Below are 18,411 nucleotides of genomic sequence, written 5' to 3'. Positions count from 1 at the left end.
AAGCTGAAATAAAAGAATTCTGTGAGGTGTGCTAGATTTAGAGAATTTACCGTATGCATGTATTTTAAATATAGTGCTAGCACATCAACTCAACACCACTTTGGGAATAAAAGCAAAATGGGGGCTTATTCTAGTTGACAGGATGAACACTAATGTGAGTTACTTATTAGAGTTAGCAAAATCTGTTGTTTTGTAAAACTGACTTGGATGTAGAGTATTACTCCATCAGAAATCATGAAAATGTGTTCACTGGTTTTCTGCTGTTTACAATTTCCCGAAGCAAATATGCCATAACAATGAAAGTAGTTTTACTGACACTAAACTTGTGTCCATGTGTTTTCCTGGCTTAAGTTTCACTCCTTGTGTGTTTGCTGATCCATCTGTGCAAGGTCTACAGTAAATTTTATTAGTCAGCAGCCTATATGAAAATGTTAATAATCTTGCATGAAAAGCTATGTCTGCACTATATATTTGCTGGTGTTGTTGTGGCAGAGAGGGGCAGACCACAATTGGCAGCAGTCATGTTGGAAAACCCTCTGGTTTGTAAGTGTAATTGTACAACAAAAATAGTTTTCTTTTGTGTTTTAATTAGTGTATGGTAAAGCTGTATGACAATATTACTTGACTGTGCAAATTGTTTTGTGGTTTGTACTTTTTTTCAATTTTTGTGCTGTCTTTTTAAAATCATTGATTCTTCTGATCCAGCATGAAATGTAGCATGTTACTCAAAGCGAAATGCAAGCTGCTCTAAGTTACTGAAGATCAGGAATTCTAGGGACTACTACTGATGGAAAGTTTTGTTGGAAATTTCTGTCACTGTTTTCCTGCCAGACCATTTGTCAGACTTAAATTATTACACGTTTTTAAAAAAATGGAATGTCTTTATTCTTTTTTTCATTAGTCACTCCCTGCAAAAATAATATACTGATTTTTCTGGGTCATTGAACCCTACACAAATTTATTTCCATCTCTCAGTATTTCCGTGGAACGGAAGTAAGCCAAGAGTGAAAATATAACCCTGTACAGCTTGCAGAAGGATCAAACCAAGCCAAATTTCATTTTTCCCTGCGTGCAACTCTTTCTAAACTTAACCACGTAGTACTCTAACTGATGAAATATTGAAAAATGTTACTATTTTTCAGATAACTTCTGAAAGTTATCTGAAACATGGGAAAAGTAATAATAGGGGAGAAATAATAATAATAACAAGAGTAACAATAGGGAAGAACTGTTTGGCTTTAGCAGAATAAAAATCATTTTAGAAGTGCTTCAGAACAGGTAGCCCTGTTCCTTCAGGAATAGGAACATGCTCATAAATTGTTTCCTCAGTGTGTTCATAAGTAAGCAGAACTGTATTGTCTGAGAAAAAAAATGAGATCAATTGGGGGCAGAAGTCAAAAATCAGAAACATCTTTCAAATTGTATTTTACTACTACTTAGCAAAATGATGCTCTGATGAGAATTTTTCCTATCCATGGTAACAAGCCATGTGGAATTTCTTCCCTTAAAACTTGAGATTTCCCTTATTGCTAGTTATTTTAGTGTTAAATTTCCAAAGGAGCATTTACAAGTATTGGAGGATAAGAGAGAGTCCCTTCATGTTTCTAAAAGGGTCAAAATATCTTTCATATTCTCCAGTTTATTAAACCTCTTCCTAATTAAGTGAGATTTTTCTGAAGACCTACATAAATTCTCATTTTTCAAAAATTGAAATTTTGGGATTCTTGATTTAGTTCTCATTTTAAAAGAATTCTGTCTGAGGCCAGGGTTATCTAAGGTAGGCAAAAATTTAGTTTGGGATTTTGCTTTTTAACAAGGCTACTGTGTGCATTTCATCAAAACATGTTTGCCTGTGACATTCCATGAGAGGCATTGTCCTGGGTTGCAGATGGGTAAATAAAGGAGCCTTGCAGGAACACAGTGTCCTCTCAAGGCTGTACAAAGACAAGTGCAAAACCTTGCACCTTTAAAAAAAAAATCAGCAAAAAAAATCTCAGTACAGGCCAAGCAGCAGCTCTGCAGAAAGACCTGGAAGTTCTGGTGGAGTGCCTGTTGAATGGGAAGCATCAATGTGGCTTTGTGGAAACAAAATCCAATGCAGGCGGTGTTGTGTTTGAGAGGATTGACTCAAGAAGCAGAGGGAAGGGAGTTTTTTTCCCTTTTATGCTGGCATTTGTGGAGCCCCATCTGTAACCTTGTGTCCAGCACTGACCCCCAAAAGTCAAGACAGGTGTCAACAAACTGGAAAAAGTCCAGTCCAGAATCAGACTTTTCCAAGAAAAGCACCACGAAGAGCAAGAGGCTGTGCTCACAGCTGTCAAGGGAAACACATTGCATATATGGAAAAGAACTATTCCCATGAGAATAGATAAATATTGAGACATGGGGCTCTAAAAATGTTGTGTTCTTTTGCTCCTTCCTATCAGCTCTCCCATTTGTGCTCTTCATGTTCTTTTCCTTTTCTAAACAAAATTTTACTTTGCTACATCTGGATGCCCTCTGGTGTCTGAATTAAGACTTGTGTCATAAACCAGTGTTGGTGGACAGCCCTTGTGGTCCACCAGTGACACTGGTCTGTCACTTGTCATCACTTGGCTGCTGAGAATGGAGATACTGAGGAGTCTGTACAGCCCCATAATGACTGGGGGAAAGGAGGAAATGTTTTAAGGTCTGTTGCACAACATGGATAAGGGTACCATTTTTTAGTCTGTGCTTGCAGCTAAAAATTTATTTTCTTAATGATGTCTTTAAGCTGACTTAGTCCTCTTCCAAAGGACTAAGTGGTAGAGGAGGTGGAATAGAGTAGCTTCTAAGCATGAAAGGAGTTTTTTGCAGCTTCTGGCTTCACCACTGTGATGCAAGAGTGGTAGAAGGTCCAAAGAAGTTTCAAGAATATCTAAAAGCAACATGCTGTTTGTAAATACAAGGAGTATGTGTGTACACTCAGACCATTCTGTCTTGTTTTGTTTGCTTTTAGCTTTTTTGGATTGCCACAATAACTTAAATTACAAAGTGTACATAATTCTGTTTTGAGGCAAGATTTCCCTTACCTGGAAAAATTTTGGTATAATTATTTGCTGTGCTTTTGATGAGTATTGAATTGTTTTACACTTTCAAATGTGTATCCAAATCTAGGATGTGCTGATGGAATTGTTGGAGCAGTGTGCTGATGGACTCTGGAAGGCAGAACGCTATGAACTCATTGCTGATATATATAAGCTTATAATTCCCATTTATGAAAAACGGAGAGATTTTGAGGTACTTAATTCATCAAATGTAAATTTGATCAAGAAAAAAATCCTGAATTTTCAAGTCTAACTGCATGGCATATTGGACATCACATAATAAGAGTATTAAAATAGTAACTGAAATTTGAATGTGTTGAAATGTTTGTTTTAATTTTAAATAATTAATTTTTTTATTTAAATATAAATAATTGAAAATTAGTCTTACATATTGTCATCCTGGTACACGTGCTAAACCTAATACTACCATTCAATAAAAGAATGTTTTCAGTTGTTACTGGCTACAAGGACATAATTTATTATTTTAAGATAGGAAAGTTGTGCTTTGTTCTTCTCCCTCATTATTGTTTTCTTTTACATTTAGAGGCTTGCTCACTTATATGACACCCTTCATCGAGCATACAGTAAAGTTACTGAAGTTATGCATACAGGCAAGAGGCTTCTGGGGACTTATTTCAGGGTAGCATTCTTTGGACAAGTGAGTGTTTCTTTCACTGGCCTGCTCTATGCAGTAAGAAAAACCTGAATTTATTTTACAAGGTTTACTCTTTCATCATCTGTATTGATACCGTGACATAAAAAGGACAAGGAATGTGTTCTGTATGAAATAAAGAAACACCATCAGTAATTGATTTTTAAAACATTTATCAATTCCAGTAAAATTCTTATGATTTTCCTCAGTAAATTTTTTTGCCCTTTTCCCTTTTTTCTTCTTTTGTTTACTACCTTAAGGCAGCGGTAAGTTTTCTGTAATGTCAGTTTTTAGCAATGCATTGACTTAATGTCTGTAGTGCTACGGTGTGGTTTGCAAGGCTGCTTCTTAGATTGGTATGCATTAATAGCCATTGCAAGTCCAAAAGTAACATCAAGCTCCATTTAGAGAACAGATCACTCTTTTCTATGCATCAGTATTGCATGCTTCAAACCAAAGTTCTGGCTGTGTATTGGGCAGCTTCACATCCTCTGGTCCGTGTCTAGAATGCCTCTGTATCCCTATGGTATCACGCAGTATCCAGTAAAACACTCTCTACATGCATAGCCCAGTTGCTTAATTGTCCAGCTGAGCATGGAGAATTGTAAAATACTCTGAGCAGTATAATTTTACATGTATTCTGTTGTCTTTTATGACTTTATAGCAATACCAGTTTACAGACAGTGAGACAGATGTTGAGGTAATTACAGTAACTGCTTACAAAGCAAGCAATGCAGTACCAACTACTGCATTTCACCTTAGTTTGGTGTGGGTATTTTTGTCAATCTAGCCTGTGTTTATACATGATATGTTGTGCTTTTCTATTTTGTCTGTTTCATTTATGACAAAAATATTTATTTTCTGGTTTCAAACATGAACTCAACATGGCTTGTTGTTTTAAACCAACAAACTGTTTCACTTCCCATGTGTTGTGCATTTAGGTGTGGTTTTAAAAACAGTACTGTGTGTAATGAAATAAAGAAATAAATACCAATAGTACATCATAAAATTAAGATCTTTGCATAATTATATTTCATCTTGTGGAATTAATTTTTTATCACTACCTAAGGAAAAATTTCAGATTGTTTTTATGTAAACTTCTACCAAAATAGTCACTTGTGAAACAGATAGTTCTGTTGGGCAAGACTACCAATTTTGGCAAGTGAAACAGTGCTGCAAGTTCACTTTTAAGTAAAAGTGAAGGAAACTTATCTCAAAGGCTTGTCACACCATAGAATTGCTACAAACTTGTAAAATTTAAACTCTGTGTTTCCATTATCTTTCGCTCATGTTGTAGTAGAGAATTACATTTTTCTGTTGTTTTTTTATTCTCTTAGAAAATCTTTTTACTTAGATTTTAATTTCTGTCTATTTATGTTTGCTTGAATACTAATGTTAAATGTTTATATTTCCTTTGAACCACACACACTATTTCCATCTTAGTAATTTCCCTTATGTTTTATTCCCCAAGATTTTGATTACTTTATTTTTTACAGGGTTTCTTTGAGGATGAAGATGGAAAGGAATATATCTATAAAGAGCCTAAACTTACACCTCTTTCAGAAATTTCCCAAAGACTCCAGAAACTCTACTCTGACAAATTTGGAGCTGAAAATGTCAAAATGATTCAGGATTCTGGCAAAGTATGATCTTTATTCTCTCTAAAAAGATTGTAATATACTGCTTTCACTAGTTTACTTGAAATGCTGTGGGATCACTGGCTGTTACTCATTCAGCACACAAGCATCTGCATCTGAAAGCTCTGCTGTTGGAAAGGCATGAGAGGAATATTATCTCCTACTAAGTATGCCTTTTAGAGCAACCAAAAAGCTTAATTTCTGTAGTGTTACCTCTCAAAACAGTAATTGTATCTTAGAACAAATTTGGATTATGATCATATTCTGTGTTAACTTCAGCTATATTTCTTGCCCATTCATGCACAGTCATTGTTTGGAAGATCTTCTCTTTTCTACGCCTCAGCCTTAGACTATATGGTGATTTTCTCCTCATCCTTAGACTTTATGGTGATTTCCTCTTAGTATAATGTCATGGCTCTTTTTGTTCCTTGGTAAGGATACTTTTGAATCCTTAACTCAAAAATGTCTTTGCATTTTGGCCTTAAAGTGCAGCAATGGTGGGCATTTCAATATTTGAACTTTAAAAGGAGAGGAAGACTTGATGAAAGGGCTGGGTTTCATAATCACAAGTGGTTAAAAACCTCCAAAAATCAAACAAACAAAAAAATCCACAGTGTGCTGTAATGCATCTGGCTGTCTTTCTTCCTAATAGTTAAAAACTGAATACAGGAAACCCCTGTAAAAGCATGAACATTTCCCATGTTTTCAATAATTTAGAGGTTAAGAGACCAAATTTAATTTCTGGAAGTTGTGTGACTACTATTAGATCCACTTTATTCACAATGTAGCCATTGATTTTTTTTTTTTTGGTCCTGTTTTTAAGGTAAATCCTAAGGATTTAGATTCAAAATATGCATATATTCAAGTTACACATGTAATTCCATACTTTGAAGAAAAGGAGCTGCAGGAAAGAAAAACAGACTTTGAAAGGACTCATAACATACGTCGCTTCATGTTTGAGATGCCTTTTACTCAAGGTGGTAAAAGACAAGGAGGGGTAGAAGAGCAGTGTAAGCGAAGGACTATTTTGACAGGTACTGATGGAATGGAATGCTTTCACTGGAACCATTAGTTCAAATGGTCTAATTTTGTTCTGTATGGGTTTTTTCATTTCACCTAACTAAGTGCTTTATAGCTATCAGCTAAAATCCTTTTCATATTTTTGGCCACAACTAGATCTTTCAGGTTGATTTCTTCAGTGAGGAATCCTCAAAATTATTATCTCCTTTTCTTTAAGCTTTCAGAATTCTGAATCTGGACTTTTTCTTAGAAAAAGACTATTTTGTGTTTTGTCTCTGTTAAGTATGAGTTTCTGTATTAATATAGTTGTGAAAACAAATAAGTGACTTTATAATAACAAAGTCATTTTGTAATAAAAAGTGACTTTATAGCTGTCCATAGCCAGTACTTGTGAGGAAATAGAAAATACAGCTTTGCTATTTTTGATTCTTGTCTTCTTTGAGATTTGTGAATGTTAAGCAATTCTTTTCAGAGTTCTCCTATAAATTAAGTTCCAGTTGTTTATTTCTTGGTGGTTATTAGTGGCAGTAGTGACAGTGATCTTTCTTTGCTGTAATGCTTGTAACACTGTGCATATTTACATTTCAGTGTCTTGCTTCCCCGTCCATTTGGTAATATTTCTAATTATATAAGTTATTAAATTGGGCAGCTGATTACATAAAAATGAGATTTTAGCATAAGATTCTCTCAAAGCATATGTTATTAAAAAATCTTTTCCTGACTGTGTTAAACTTGTTTCTGTCCACAGCCATACATTGCTTTCCATATGTGAAAAAGCGCATTCCAGTAATGTACCAGCACCACACTGATTTAAACCCCATTGAAGTAGCCATTGATGAAATGAGTAAAAAAGTTGCAGAGCTTAGGCAGCTTTGCTCTTCAGCTGAAGTTGATATGATCAAATTGCAGCTGAAGCTACAGGGAAGTGTCAGTGTTCAGGTAAGAGCTTTGTCGTGCAGTTTCATTTGCTTCTGTCCTTGAAAAATTATATAAGTAGCATTTTAGAATTGGTTTCTATTCTGCACGTTCAAGAGTGTCCTAAATTAGAAATATGCTCACCGTCTGCAGTTATTTCATGAATAGGAAAAGAAATAAAAGTATTTAATATAAACAACTGATCAGAGACAGTTGCACAAAAGAATTAAGATTCATCTCTGGAATATGTTGCATTTCAAGCCCCACCAGGTTTTGGTGTAAAGCTGAAACTGCTAGAAGATAATAGATGAACCTGAAGATAAATTAGCATATTTTGCCTAGCTGTAGGTCTGCCCACAGTAGGTCTAGGACATTTTTGTACGAACCCTATGGAGATAAAGAGTGAGTGATAACATATAGGAAGAAGATAACCATAGAAAACCTCATTGTGCATGCCTTTTTGCCTAAGGCAGGCAGGAAGTGGAATGTAAAAAGAAGCCATCAGATTCACCAGAATGAGTACCTGAAAAGCAGGTGTAGCATGTACAAGTCAGTATGGAAAGGATCTTCAAAAAATGCAGTGACAAATGTGCTGCTCTATTATTTCAAATTGATTGGAAACAAAGGAACTGTTAACACAGTCATCTGATATGACCAGCTGTCTCATTCAGCAGAAAAGGGAAAAAAAACCAAACCAAGGTTCCAGAATCAGTAAGTTGTAAGCTAGTATTATGGGATGAGAAGGGAGAGACTCTTGTTGATAATATGAAGGAATAATAAGGATGAGTCATAAGTCACTGAAACCACTTCTGCTGTAGCTGCCTTAAGAGCACAGTAAAACTTCTGCAGATTTTTGCAGAATTCTCAGCTTGGAAATCTGTTTTCAATAGATACACAGACCAAACAGTAGGAGGTTAGCTCATTTTCCCACCCTCATTTCATTACAGAGATGACAGATTGGCAATATCTGCAGTTACTTGGCCGCATCATTGAAGTGGTTTCTTTGTGCCAGGACAGGTTTATAGCACTGGAGAGACCTCTCCTGCTTTAATGCTCCATCTTTAGCAGTTTTCTTGTTTTCTAAGTCCAGCTTTTTTGAAATCAATGTATTCTCATAGGAAAATCAAATGGAATAAATGCCTGTAGCACTTGTTATTGCTAAGACAGTATGTAAGATATCTAACTATTTTTAAATTCTTGTCCTTTTTAGGTTAATGCTGGTCCATTAGCATATGCAAGAGCTTTCTTAGATGACACTAACACCAAAAGATATCCAGACAATAAAGTAAAGCTCCTAAAAGAAGTTTTTAGGTATGGGATTTCTTGGGGATGGGGGAGAGGGAAAAAAAAATGGACCTTTTTCCCAAGACTCATAAAAATTCTTTTTGAAACTTTCAACTTTTAAAGGGTTTGATTCATTAATAACATACTTTAGGCTGACATTCTAAATCAATAATTTGGATTTCTGTTTGAGGACTTTCTTATTTTCTCCAAATCAGGCAATTTGTTGAAGCCTGTGGGCATGCTCTGGGTGTAAATGAACGACTGATAAAAGAAGATCAGCTGGAATATCAAGAAGAAATGAAAGCAAACTACAGAGAAATGGCAAAAGAGCTTTCTGAAATAATGCATGAACAAGTATGTGCTGAAATTAAATTATGCATACTATCATTCAGAATGTAACAATAATGTGAAAAGAGTAGGGGAAATGTATGGGATGCTTTACACAAAAGGGTTGTTTCTTTTTTTTATTTCTATGGGAGTATAAGCCTGTCATTAAATGGTGGACCTTCATTTTTTTTTGCTTGTGTATTTCACAGCCTGGTTTTATTTTTTTATTTGCTTGTGTATTCCCAGCCTGTTTTTTGTAGGCAAGGAAGACTACAATAAAGATAAAACAAATGTAATGAAATTAATATATATGATCTGCAAGTTTAGCCCTTTCTTCTTCAGTTTTGGAGATATAAATAGTGGCTTTTGCAACAAAGAGTTAAATGTCTTTCAAGAGGTATTCCAATACATTTTCTTGAGGGAAGTCCAATACTGACAAGCTAGAAATATGTGGGGAAGGAAAACCAGAACTTTTGTGGCGTGAGATGTACCACTCAGCCTTTGCATCTGGGTCCCATGGTAGAAATATCTCATGAGTTCAAAGGAAAAGATATTATTTCCAGGAGGACAGGAAGAGCTGAAGTTCAGTGCTTGATCCCTGTGTGCTTGACATTTTTATTCATCATATTCATCACTTCAGCCCTGTTTTCTTTCATCCACTGTTACTTTTATAACCTTTTTCCAGAAACATAGAGTGGTTTGTGATTCTTAAGAGAGATTTCCCTTTATTCAACCTTTGCTTAGATGGTACCCAAAACTTCTAGGGGAACTTTTTTTCTGTTCAAAAATGTGCCACTTCTCTAAAGCTCACTTCACATGCTGTCTTGCTTTTCATTATTTCCCAATGTGGTTCCTCAGGACAGTGTTCTGAGTAGCTCTGTGATATTATATAATTGTGATGAAGCACATTGGCTTTATTTTCCTTCACCTATTTTGATATCCTGTCGCAGAGAAGAGCTTATGACATAACTCTTTTAACTACCATCAATAGAAGACATTGTGAAGCAAAATTTATAGGAAGTGATACTATTCCAGAATTATGTGGTTGGATATGTTTTCTTAATAAAAAACAGTAGTAGAAGAAAACAGTTTTGAAAGATTTGTGGAACAGAGAAAGAATTTGCTTAGCTAGCAGCAGTGGGACGGTTGGACTATATTTCAATGTGATTTATTGATAAGCAGAGGAGGATTCGGAATGGAGGATAACGGATTGGAAAGCTGATTGAGATGAACAAGGTACATGAGAGAATTAGACAGCAATACAGAATACCCCTTTGGAAAGGAGAGGCAAGTGTTTTGGTCAAAGAATTTAATGATAAATGCAAGATTAGCATTTCCCTGGCATAAAAAAAAAAAAATAAAAGAATATAATGAAAATTTGTACAGAAGAAAAACTACTTTGAACTCAGTGGAAGATGTAGATGCTTAAAAAATGCTGATGTGTGTGAGTTTCCAAAGATTGGTGATAAGAAAAAGCATGTCCTGAAACTTCAGGTGTAAATCACATTGCTCCTACTTCTCTTGGTTTACATTTAGACAAACAACTGATATCCTTAAGATACTGTGAACAGAATATGAAAGTACAGCACTGACTGCAGTAATATATTCTATAAGCCTACTACTGTGTTCTTATACAAATGTAATTAGTTGTACATAATTAAAACATGCCATGTTGTTGGTGGTTTTGCTTTAGGGTTTTGGGTTTTTTTCAATTAGACTGATAATTCCCCTGAAGGCTTAGAAACATGAAGGTCTTCACTTAAATCTTTTTAAATGTCTCCTTTATGTATCTGCCTATTGCTGTTTTGGGAAAAAGAGCTTTCCATCATTGAATAAACTATTAGCTGTAATGTAACCATACAAGGTCTTAACAACTGCAAAAAATTTGTTAAAAAATGCATAAAAGAATCTTAACAGATTTTTTTTTTCTCCTCTGCTGCTTGCCAATATGATCAGATGGGATGGTAATTAGTTTTCTCTACTTCTGTTCTATTAGTTTGTCTAATCTTTATATAATTCCTTTTTTATGGTATTTCTAATTTTAGCATTAATTTGTTTATAGCTGTTGAGAATGAAATCTTTGCAGTGTTTCGATAGCTTTTTGTGAGAAATGCTCAAATCATACCTCTAAGTCAAAAAAAGGAAAACCAAAAAGGGGCAAAAAGTTAGCTTGTTGTCACTATGAAACTCCTTTTGAAAGTTAACAGGAGGAATGATAGAAACTGTCCAAGCACCCTCTGCAGAGGACAGTGTAATGTCTGAGTTAGGAGAACTGATATTGGAGAATTAACTTCTCCTCAATCTAGGAGATGGCTGAAAAGAATAACCATTTCCAAAAAGTTTTGTGCAGTTGAAAAAGTACTGGGAGGTTGAGTCAATGAGCAGCACATCAAGAAATTGGTTAGCTGTTCTAGACATGCCTGTGCCATTTTGAAACAAAAAAATAAATACATAAATAATACATTTTGAAACATTTTGGTAAATACATGTCTTTCATTTTAAGATTACTCCAGTGGAAGAAAAGGCCAGTGTCATGCCCAACTCGCTGCACATTTTCAACGCCATAAGTGGAACTCCGACAAGCACAACAGTTCACGGGATGCCCAGTTCTTCTTCAGTTGCATGATTGTTTTGTAAAGGAAAGTATGTTTGTTTCTTTTGAAGTTTGTGGACTTGCTTCTTTGTGTGCAAACTCAGGATGACCTTGAAGCTAAATGTTGGGCACATGCAAACTGCGTAGTTCATATGAATGTCTGAGCACACTTAGCAAATAGCAGTTACTGGTAATAGTCTTTTAGAGTAAGGGAGGCACACATACATATTTTTTAATCTTGCTGGTAAAATTTAAAATTGTTCACAATGTCATTGCAGAAGTGCGTGTTGGAAAATTATGAAGTTAGCTTCTGTTTTTCATTAGAAAGTATTATTAAGATGAATTGCACATTACAAAAAAAGTGTTGTGGGATGTAATTTTGCAGATATGTAACATTCAGGTGTTCTTTTTGTGTATGGCACATAGAGATTCCAAGTACAAGAACTATTTTGGGGCTAGACAGAGACACTAGTTTTTGGGGTTTAATGGAACTGACAATAGTAGTTTTTGTACCATTTGGCAAATTGTTGTGCTTTATTTTATACCTTGTTGCATTTTGGAGATATGTGAGCTTAGATCTTACTGAACAACTAAATACAACCAAAGGTCTGTATTAATGAACACTGAGTTATACTAAAATATCAATAGTAGTAAATTGTTATGTACATATTGTTTGTTAATACAGTCCGTACAGTCTGTACATAAATGTATTACATTTCTAAGCATTTTTTTAATATGCATACCTGCTCTTACCATTCTGCTTTCAGTTTCTTTTGAAAATTTTCTCATTCCAAGTATATGCAGACTTTACAGTTCATATATCCCTGTATATAAATAAGTGCAATATAAAGATGTATACAGTCTTTGCTATGTTAGGTTTATATGCAGTTATTAAAAAAAACCCTTTTTTGCCAAAGCAATGGAGTATGTAATTGGTAATCATGGTTACTGTGGTAAATGGTGGTATAATTTAAAGCTTTTTCCATATTCTTATTCTTTTAAGACATTAATTTAGTAATTTTATATTTGGGGAAAATAAAGGTTTTTAATTTTATTTAACTGGAAGCACTGTCCTGCTGTAATTAAACATTCTGTACTACATCTATATTAAAAGAAAAAAGGTAGTTACTTTTCTCACTGTGTGCTGCGTTTTTTTGTTTTAGATTCACCCTGACATTTGGGAAAAATGAAAGCTTGAATTTAAAAAATGCCTTTTTGCATCCTGCATATGAGATGCAGACACTTGTAGGTCTTATTTCATATTCCTTGTCAGTAAAAGCAATTAAATTATTAGTTGAGACATCAGTTTTGAGTCCCTTGCATTTGACTCTAGTACCATGTTACTGTAACTACAGGTTGTTATTCACCAAAACCGTTAATATTAGGAAGTCTTCAAAACTTCTCATCACATGACAGTAGAAATCATCTTTTATTTAGGACATAAGGTTTGCTGTCATTTTCAACAGTGTGAAACACATATGTTGCCATTAGTCATCAAAGGTTTTTTCTAAAGCAGCTCATCTTGGCAGTGAAATGCTGCATATACTCTGCTTTCTCTATGTTTCTGAAACAAAATTTCTCATTGTTTAAAATTCTTTCCCTCAAGAGGAAAAAAAATCATACACTTCTAGACAGTGAACTCACAATGCTGTAAGAGGCATTTTCTTCTCCTCTGCCCTAAATGCTTCACACTTCTGTTCATCTGTGGAAATAGGTGTAGGAACACCTACCTCAAAAGGTGTTTCATTATTGGGAGAATATAGAATATATCCTGTAAATCTGTTTTGCCACTCAGGAAGACTTTTGTATCCATGTATTAAGAGCTATTGTGTGTATCACGATGGCTTCTTTTAATTGCCTCATTTTTTCTGACTTTTTCCACTTTGTCTTGGGAGCAGAACTGACAGTTTCCCTTTTGCACTGAGACCTCACTTGGGTTAAGATGCATCTGACAAGCAACCTATAAATGTAGTATGTATTCAGAAGTTAATATGTATCTGTGTATGTGTGTGTGCATGTATGTATGTGTGTGTATAGATAGATAGATAGATAGATAGATGCACACACAGAGGCACATATACATCCAAATATATGTGTAACTGCTTTGCTGAACCTTGGCCTATGAAAATCAGCAAACTGTAGTTGACATTGCTGTAGGTTTACACAGGCTTAAATCATTTAAATCATTAATGATTAACACATAAATGACATGTCTATAGACTTAATCTCTTGTGATGTGTTTCTATGAGGGAACACACCCTCTACTGTTTAAGCTTTATACATAGTAATAAATGTGGGCATTTTCCTCCTGAATAATTCCTTCTGTACTACCTGTACCCTTCTCTGTTGTTACTTCTGTAGCATGTAAATTAATTATCCAGTGTGGGTTAATTTATTTATAAAGACTTGGGCTCTGTGCAGGTTTTTGATTAATTTTCTTCACAGCAGCTGGTATGGGGCTGTGTTTTGGATTTGTACTGCAAACAGCATTGATAACTCAGGGATGTTTCAGCTGTTGCTGAGCAGTGCTTGCAGAGAGTCGAGGCTTTTTCTGCCTCTCACCCCACCAGTGATCAGGCTGAGGGTGCACAAGGAGCTGAGGGGTGCACAAGGAGGGAGGAGGGGACACAGCCAGAACAGCTGACCCCAACTGAGCACAGGATTGTCCTGTACCATATAGGTGTCATGTGCAGCAATAAAAACTGCAGAAATAGTTTGCCAGAGCAGCACTTCTTCAGGGAGTGGCTGGCATTGGTTAGCTGCTGGGAAGCAATTGAGGGTTTTTTGCATAATTTGTTTTTCTTGGTTTTGTTTTGGTTTTTTTACGTATTAAACTGTCTTTATCTGGACCAACAAATATTCGCACTTTTACCCTTCTGATTATGTCCCCTATCCTGCTGCAGAGGATTGAGCGAGCAGCTGGATGAAGTTGAATCACAACAGTCCTGTTTTGGCACCCAGTGTCAGTGTTGAGATAACAGATTTGACCACAGTGTGTTATAGAAGGGACTGATAATTATTATCAGTTTGACAGTTGTTGGTCATAGTGTTGATTTACTTGTTCACAGTATTAGTTTATCTAAATCACTGCCATGCTCCCTATTTTTTTTTCCTGTACATCAAATTTGAGAGCTTGTTAAAGGCTGAATTTGCAGGGTGTCATTTGGTTGTGTTGTGCTTGGGAAAACTATGATAAAAGAGTTGGCCTTGAACCTAAACTGGTATTTGGGCCCTGCATTGTTGCCCTCCCTGCACTTTGGGAACCATCTCATGAGGATAATGAAATTAGACATTTTCCCTTTTCCAAGAACCACTTGGTGGATGAAAGAAAGAATGGCGCCTTCCCCTTCTTTTCTTGTGGGGTAGATGTTTTCTCCCTTTCTACAATAACTCTTCAGTATCTTGGATACCCTTTGGTAACTAAGATATTCCTACTGGCATGTTTCAAGTATATTTTTCCAGCTTTTCCTAAGTTTAATTCAAGAATATCACATAGGGGTATGTCCCGAGGCAGTATGGTCATGGGTAGCAAGGCATGTGGGAGAATACAGGCAGGTGACAAGGATGGTCACCTCTGGCAGTCGGGGACTTCACCACAGAACAAGTGCAGGATATTGAGGTGATCAAATATTTGATAAAAAAGGATGTCCTGGCTATGGCAGAAACACAGCTTAGCACACTGCCAGGGCTGACAGTTGGCTACCAAGCCCTGCCTGGGAACCTCGAGGGGAGGAGAGGGTCTGTGGATCTGTGGACATACAAACAGACACTGGCCAAAGGATCTGTGGCTCTGGGGACATACAAACAGACCCTGGCCAAAGCAGAGACCCCTCCACTCGACTGCATCACTCTGTGCTGACCAGTCTGTCATGCCCTGCAGGGAGCAGGAAGCCAAGCCACAGGAATGAGGGGGCTTAAGGACTGTAAAGTTGAGGAGGTGTAGGGACAAATGAAACTGGACCTTTCCAATTCATACTCTTCAAAAATCTTTTTTCAAATTGCTGAGCGGGCTCTGTTTTCCTGTTGCCAGAGTTTGATACACAACAGCAACTTGTAATAGGTAAAGGGGATCTTTGCAGTTGGGTCTGAGGATGGACATGGTAAGCAGTAAATGAAACTTAACAAAAATGTTATAAATATTGTTTTAAATAGTATTTAAGTAGAAATAAAATAAGTATTAAGAATAAGTATTTAAGTTGGAATATAGTTATTTCAAATAAAACTGTGTCTTTGGATGGACCTGGCTCTTAATGAAAGCACCTAGTCTAGGTGGTAAGGCAGGCAAGGTTTTTTCTTATATCCAGTTTCTGTTATCTTTGATTTCTTTATGACAAAACTTCAGTACAAAGGAGACACCTGAGTCACTGTCTGTCATGAAGGTTAGCTGTTAAAATTTATGAAGACTGCTGGTTTTTCATGAACAGAAAAATTCTGTATTTAACTGTATTCAGAGTGGGAGTCCTGGAGCTTCCTGCAGGAAGAAAAAAAGAAAGCTTTGGCAGATAATGAAAAAATTCAATTGTTTTTATGATATTTTGAAAGTGACCGTTTTAATATCTTTAAAATATTTTGATGGTGCGTTTTTTTCCTTTTTTAAGTATTATAGTGAATATATGAGTTATTTAGAATCTTTTAGACTCTAAATACGTTTTGGTCTCAACACAAATAAAGAATTAAAACTATATCCAGAGACTAGGCAGTATATCCTTTTCAAGTTAACTGTAGTAGATATTGGGGCTTTTTTTGCTGGTATTTTCTGCTTAGGAAGGAGTTTTGTAATTTCTTCTCTCAATGCAAAACCTGCCACTTTTTTTTTTCCTGCAAAAACAGGGTGTGATTGATATTACACGGTATTGTAAAATACCTTGTAAATACTACACCTTGTTTTATTACTACATGTTGTAAATGATGAAAAAAGCACTGAGAGCTTTCTAGCTGTGTGGTTCTGTTTTGCTGTTTTGGTTGTGCTATGAAGGATTAGCTGGAAAGACAAAAAAAGGAGGCTGAAGGGAATAGGTAAATAACCCTTTTGCTATGAATCCTTAGAACATCTTTTTTTGTGTGTGTGCCTCCCTCTGTCCTGTAAGATTCATTGACAGCAAATACCTGAACAGCAAGTGGAGCTTCTTGGGATAGTGATTTTTGTAGCTAGTGCTGTATAATCTGTTCATGTTTATCACTCTGATATCTGACTCCCAAAAATGTGGAAGTTTGATGTGACAAATTAAGATGGGGAACATGAAAATTGTGACCATAGTTGGCAGAACTGCAGCTGAGGCCTTCAAAGCACACTCATCTTCCAAAATAAAAAATCTTTTACATTAGTTTTGTTTCAATTTAATATTTTAAGAATTGGTATAAGATTTAAGCAGCTTTATACAAATATAGTTTTCAAATTAATTGAAGTAACACATCAGATTTTTTTCCAAGTGTATGAGGGAAAGCAGATGCCTACCAGCCTAGAACAGTTATCAGACTTAATACCAGAAAATTCTGATAGCCACTGAATAAGTAACTTTGAGTTAACATTTCATGTTTGGGGGGGGGGGGAAAGAAGAGTATTCTGAAGCCTGGAAGAAGTCTGAAAAGAAGGCGACTGCATAATTTTTTTCCAGTCAGCATTGTTAGTACCAAGATAGAAGTGAAACTTCTCATAGAGCTGGTGAGTACCCTTTTATCAGTGTTTTATCAGGGTTTTTGTCAGTGGTGTGGACTGTAAAAGGAAGAAACAAGACATTCCCAAGCATGTACAGAAAACTGCAAGGAAAGGACCTTAGTTCAGCAAAACTGTTCAATTCATTGTTCATTCCATAACTCTCAGAACTCCATGAATGTTGCAATACTGACTATTCCATGATGAGCTGCACACCCCTGCAAATTCTTTTTCCTTATTACAATTCTTCCAATCTAAAAAAAATTAGTCAAAAATATCTAATAATATTTATAAATAACATGTAATCTGAACAGATAGTAATTTGCCCTCATTTTCTTTAAAATACTTCAATCTCAACTCAGGTTGTTCATCCTTAAATAATGAATAGTTGTTATCAATTATTCCATGTTATGGATTCACCTCACCAGCCCCTCTGAAATGATTGTATTCTTCCTTCCTAGGAGATGCAAGGAAACAATCTTACAGACCAAGCTACAACCTTTAACTGAGAATATTTGGAACGATCCCTCCTGTGGGAGGATCATTACAGCAGGAACACACAGCCTGGGAGGTTCCTGCAGGGCACTGATGGTAACTTTTGGACACGGGTGGTGGAAGAGTCATTAAGGATCTGTCCTGCTGGACCTTGAACTAAGAAAGAAGGACAGGTTTTGGATAGGAGAGCCGGTAGTAGTCTTGGTTATGGTGACCATGAGATGGTGGAGTATAGAATCCTTTGTGGAAGGAGCAGGACAGTAAGTAGGATTACAGCCCTGGACTTCAAGGAGAGCTAATTTTGGCTACTTGAAGGAATCCCACGGGCAAGGTAGGAGGGTCCAAGAGTTTATAATTGAGCATTGTAGCAGGCACGGGGCCTGCAAGGCCTCCCTGGCAGTCAGTTGCCTAAGATGAGAAATGCCTAGTCATGATGGCTGGACCAAGAAACCCCTCTTCCACCTCACACCCTCGTTATCTCTCTGTATGACCATAGATCATATCCACCTTGACCCTTACTATTGGACTGTTTCCCAAAACCCACATACTCTATGTGAACCCCTGCCTCTACCCAGTTTGGCAGAACAGCTGTCACTGTCACCCTTCGCAGAGGTTGCCAATAAAGACACATCTGTGGAACCTCATACAGCCCTTCTCCTCTCTCATCCCTGCGTCTGCCAAGGCACTCAGCAAGCAAAGAGCTGGAATCACTAAAGAGCTGAATTCACCAAAGAGCTGATCTCACTTAAAGAGCTGAGCTGCTTGCCAAG

General features: G+C 36.3%; 2 protein-coding genes across 5 annotated transcripts in view; both read left to right on the top strand.

The window, feature by feature from the left end:
• The window catches only part of DOCK9 (dedicator of cytokinesis 9), a 96,168-nt gene extending 83,541 nt beyond the window's left edge, over positions 1-12,627 (top strand). For 3 of the 4 annotated variants that reach the window (XM_005424120.2, XM_031059535.1, XM_031059534.1), the window contains exons 46-53: positions 3,136-3,258; positions 3,610-3,723; positions 5,214-5,360; positions 6,178-6,388; positions 7,123-7,313; positions 8,500-8,600; positions 8,789-8,927; positions 11,404-12,627. In XM_005424120.2, coding sequence (XP_005424177.1) covers positions 3,136-3,258; positions 3,610-3,723; positions 5,214-5,360; positions 6,178-6,388; positions 7,123-7,313; positions 8,500-8,600; positions 8,789-8,927; positions 11,404-11,526 — 1,149 coding nt within the window. In that variant the 3' untranslated portion in view covers positions 11,527-12,627. Of the gene's footprint in view, positions 1-3,135; positions 3,259-3,609; positions 3,724-3,977; positions 3,984-4,381; positions 4,418-5,213; positions 5,361-6,177; positions 6,389-7,122; positions 7,314-8,499; positions 8,601-8,788; positions 8,928-11,403 lie in introns of all 4 variants that reach the window. The other variant, XM_031059536.1, reaches the window with a different exon arrangement.
• A 5,230-nt stretch (positions 12,628-17,857) lies between these two features.
• Positions 17,858-18,411, top strand: part of LOC102036257 (solute carrier family 15 member 1-like) — a 3,708-nt gene continuing 3,154 nt past the window's right edge. Inside the window, exon 1 of the mRNA XM_005424138.1 lies at positions 17,858-17,901. Within this exon, the coding sequence (XP_005424195.1) occupies positions 17,858-17,901 (44 nt within the window). The remainder of the gene's footprint in view (positions 17,902-18,411) is intronic.

This window comes from Geospiza fortis, unplaced genomic scaffold, assembly GCF_000277835.1.
Source record: "Geospiza fortis unplaced genomic scaffold, GeoFor_1.0 scaffold84, whole genome shotgun sequence".
NCBI classification, from domain to species: Eukaryota; Metazoa; Chordata; class Aves; order Passeriformes; family Thraupidae; genus Geospiza; species Geospiza fortis.
Note: the sequence above shows the minus strand (reverse complement) of the source record. Positions and strands in the feature narration are given on the sequence as shown.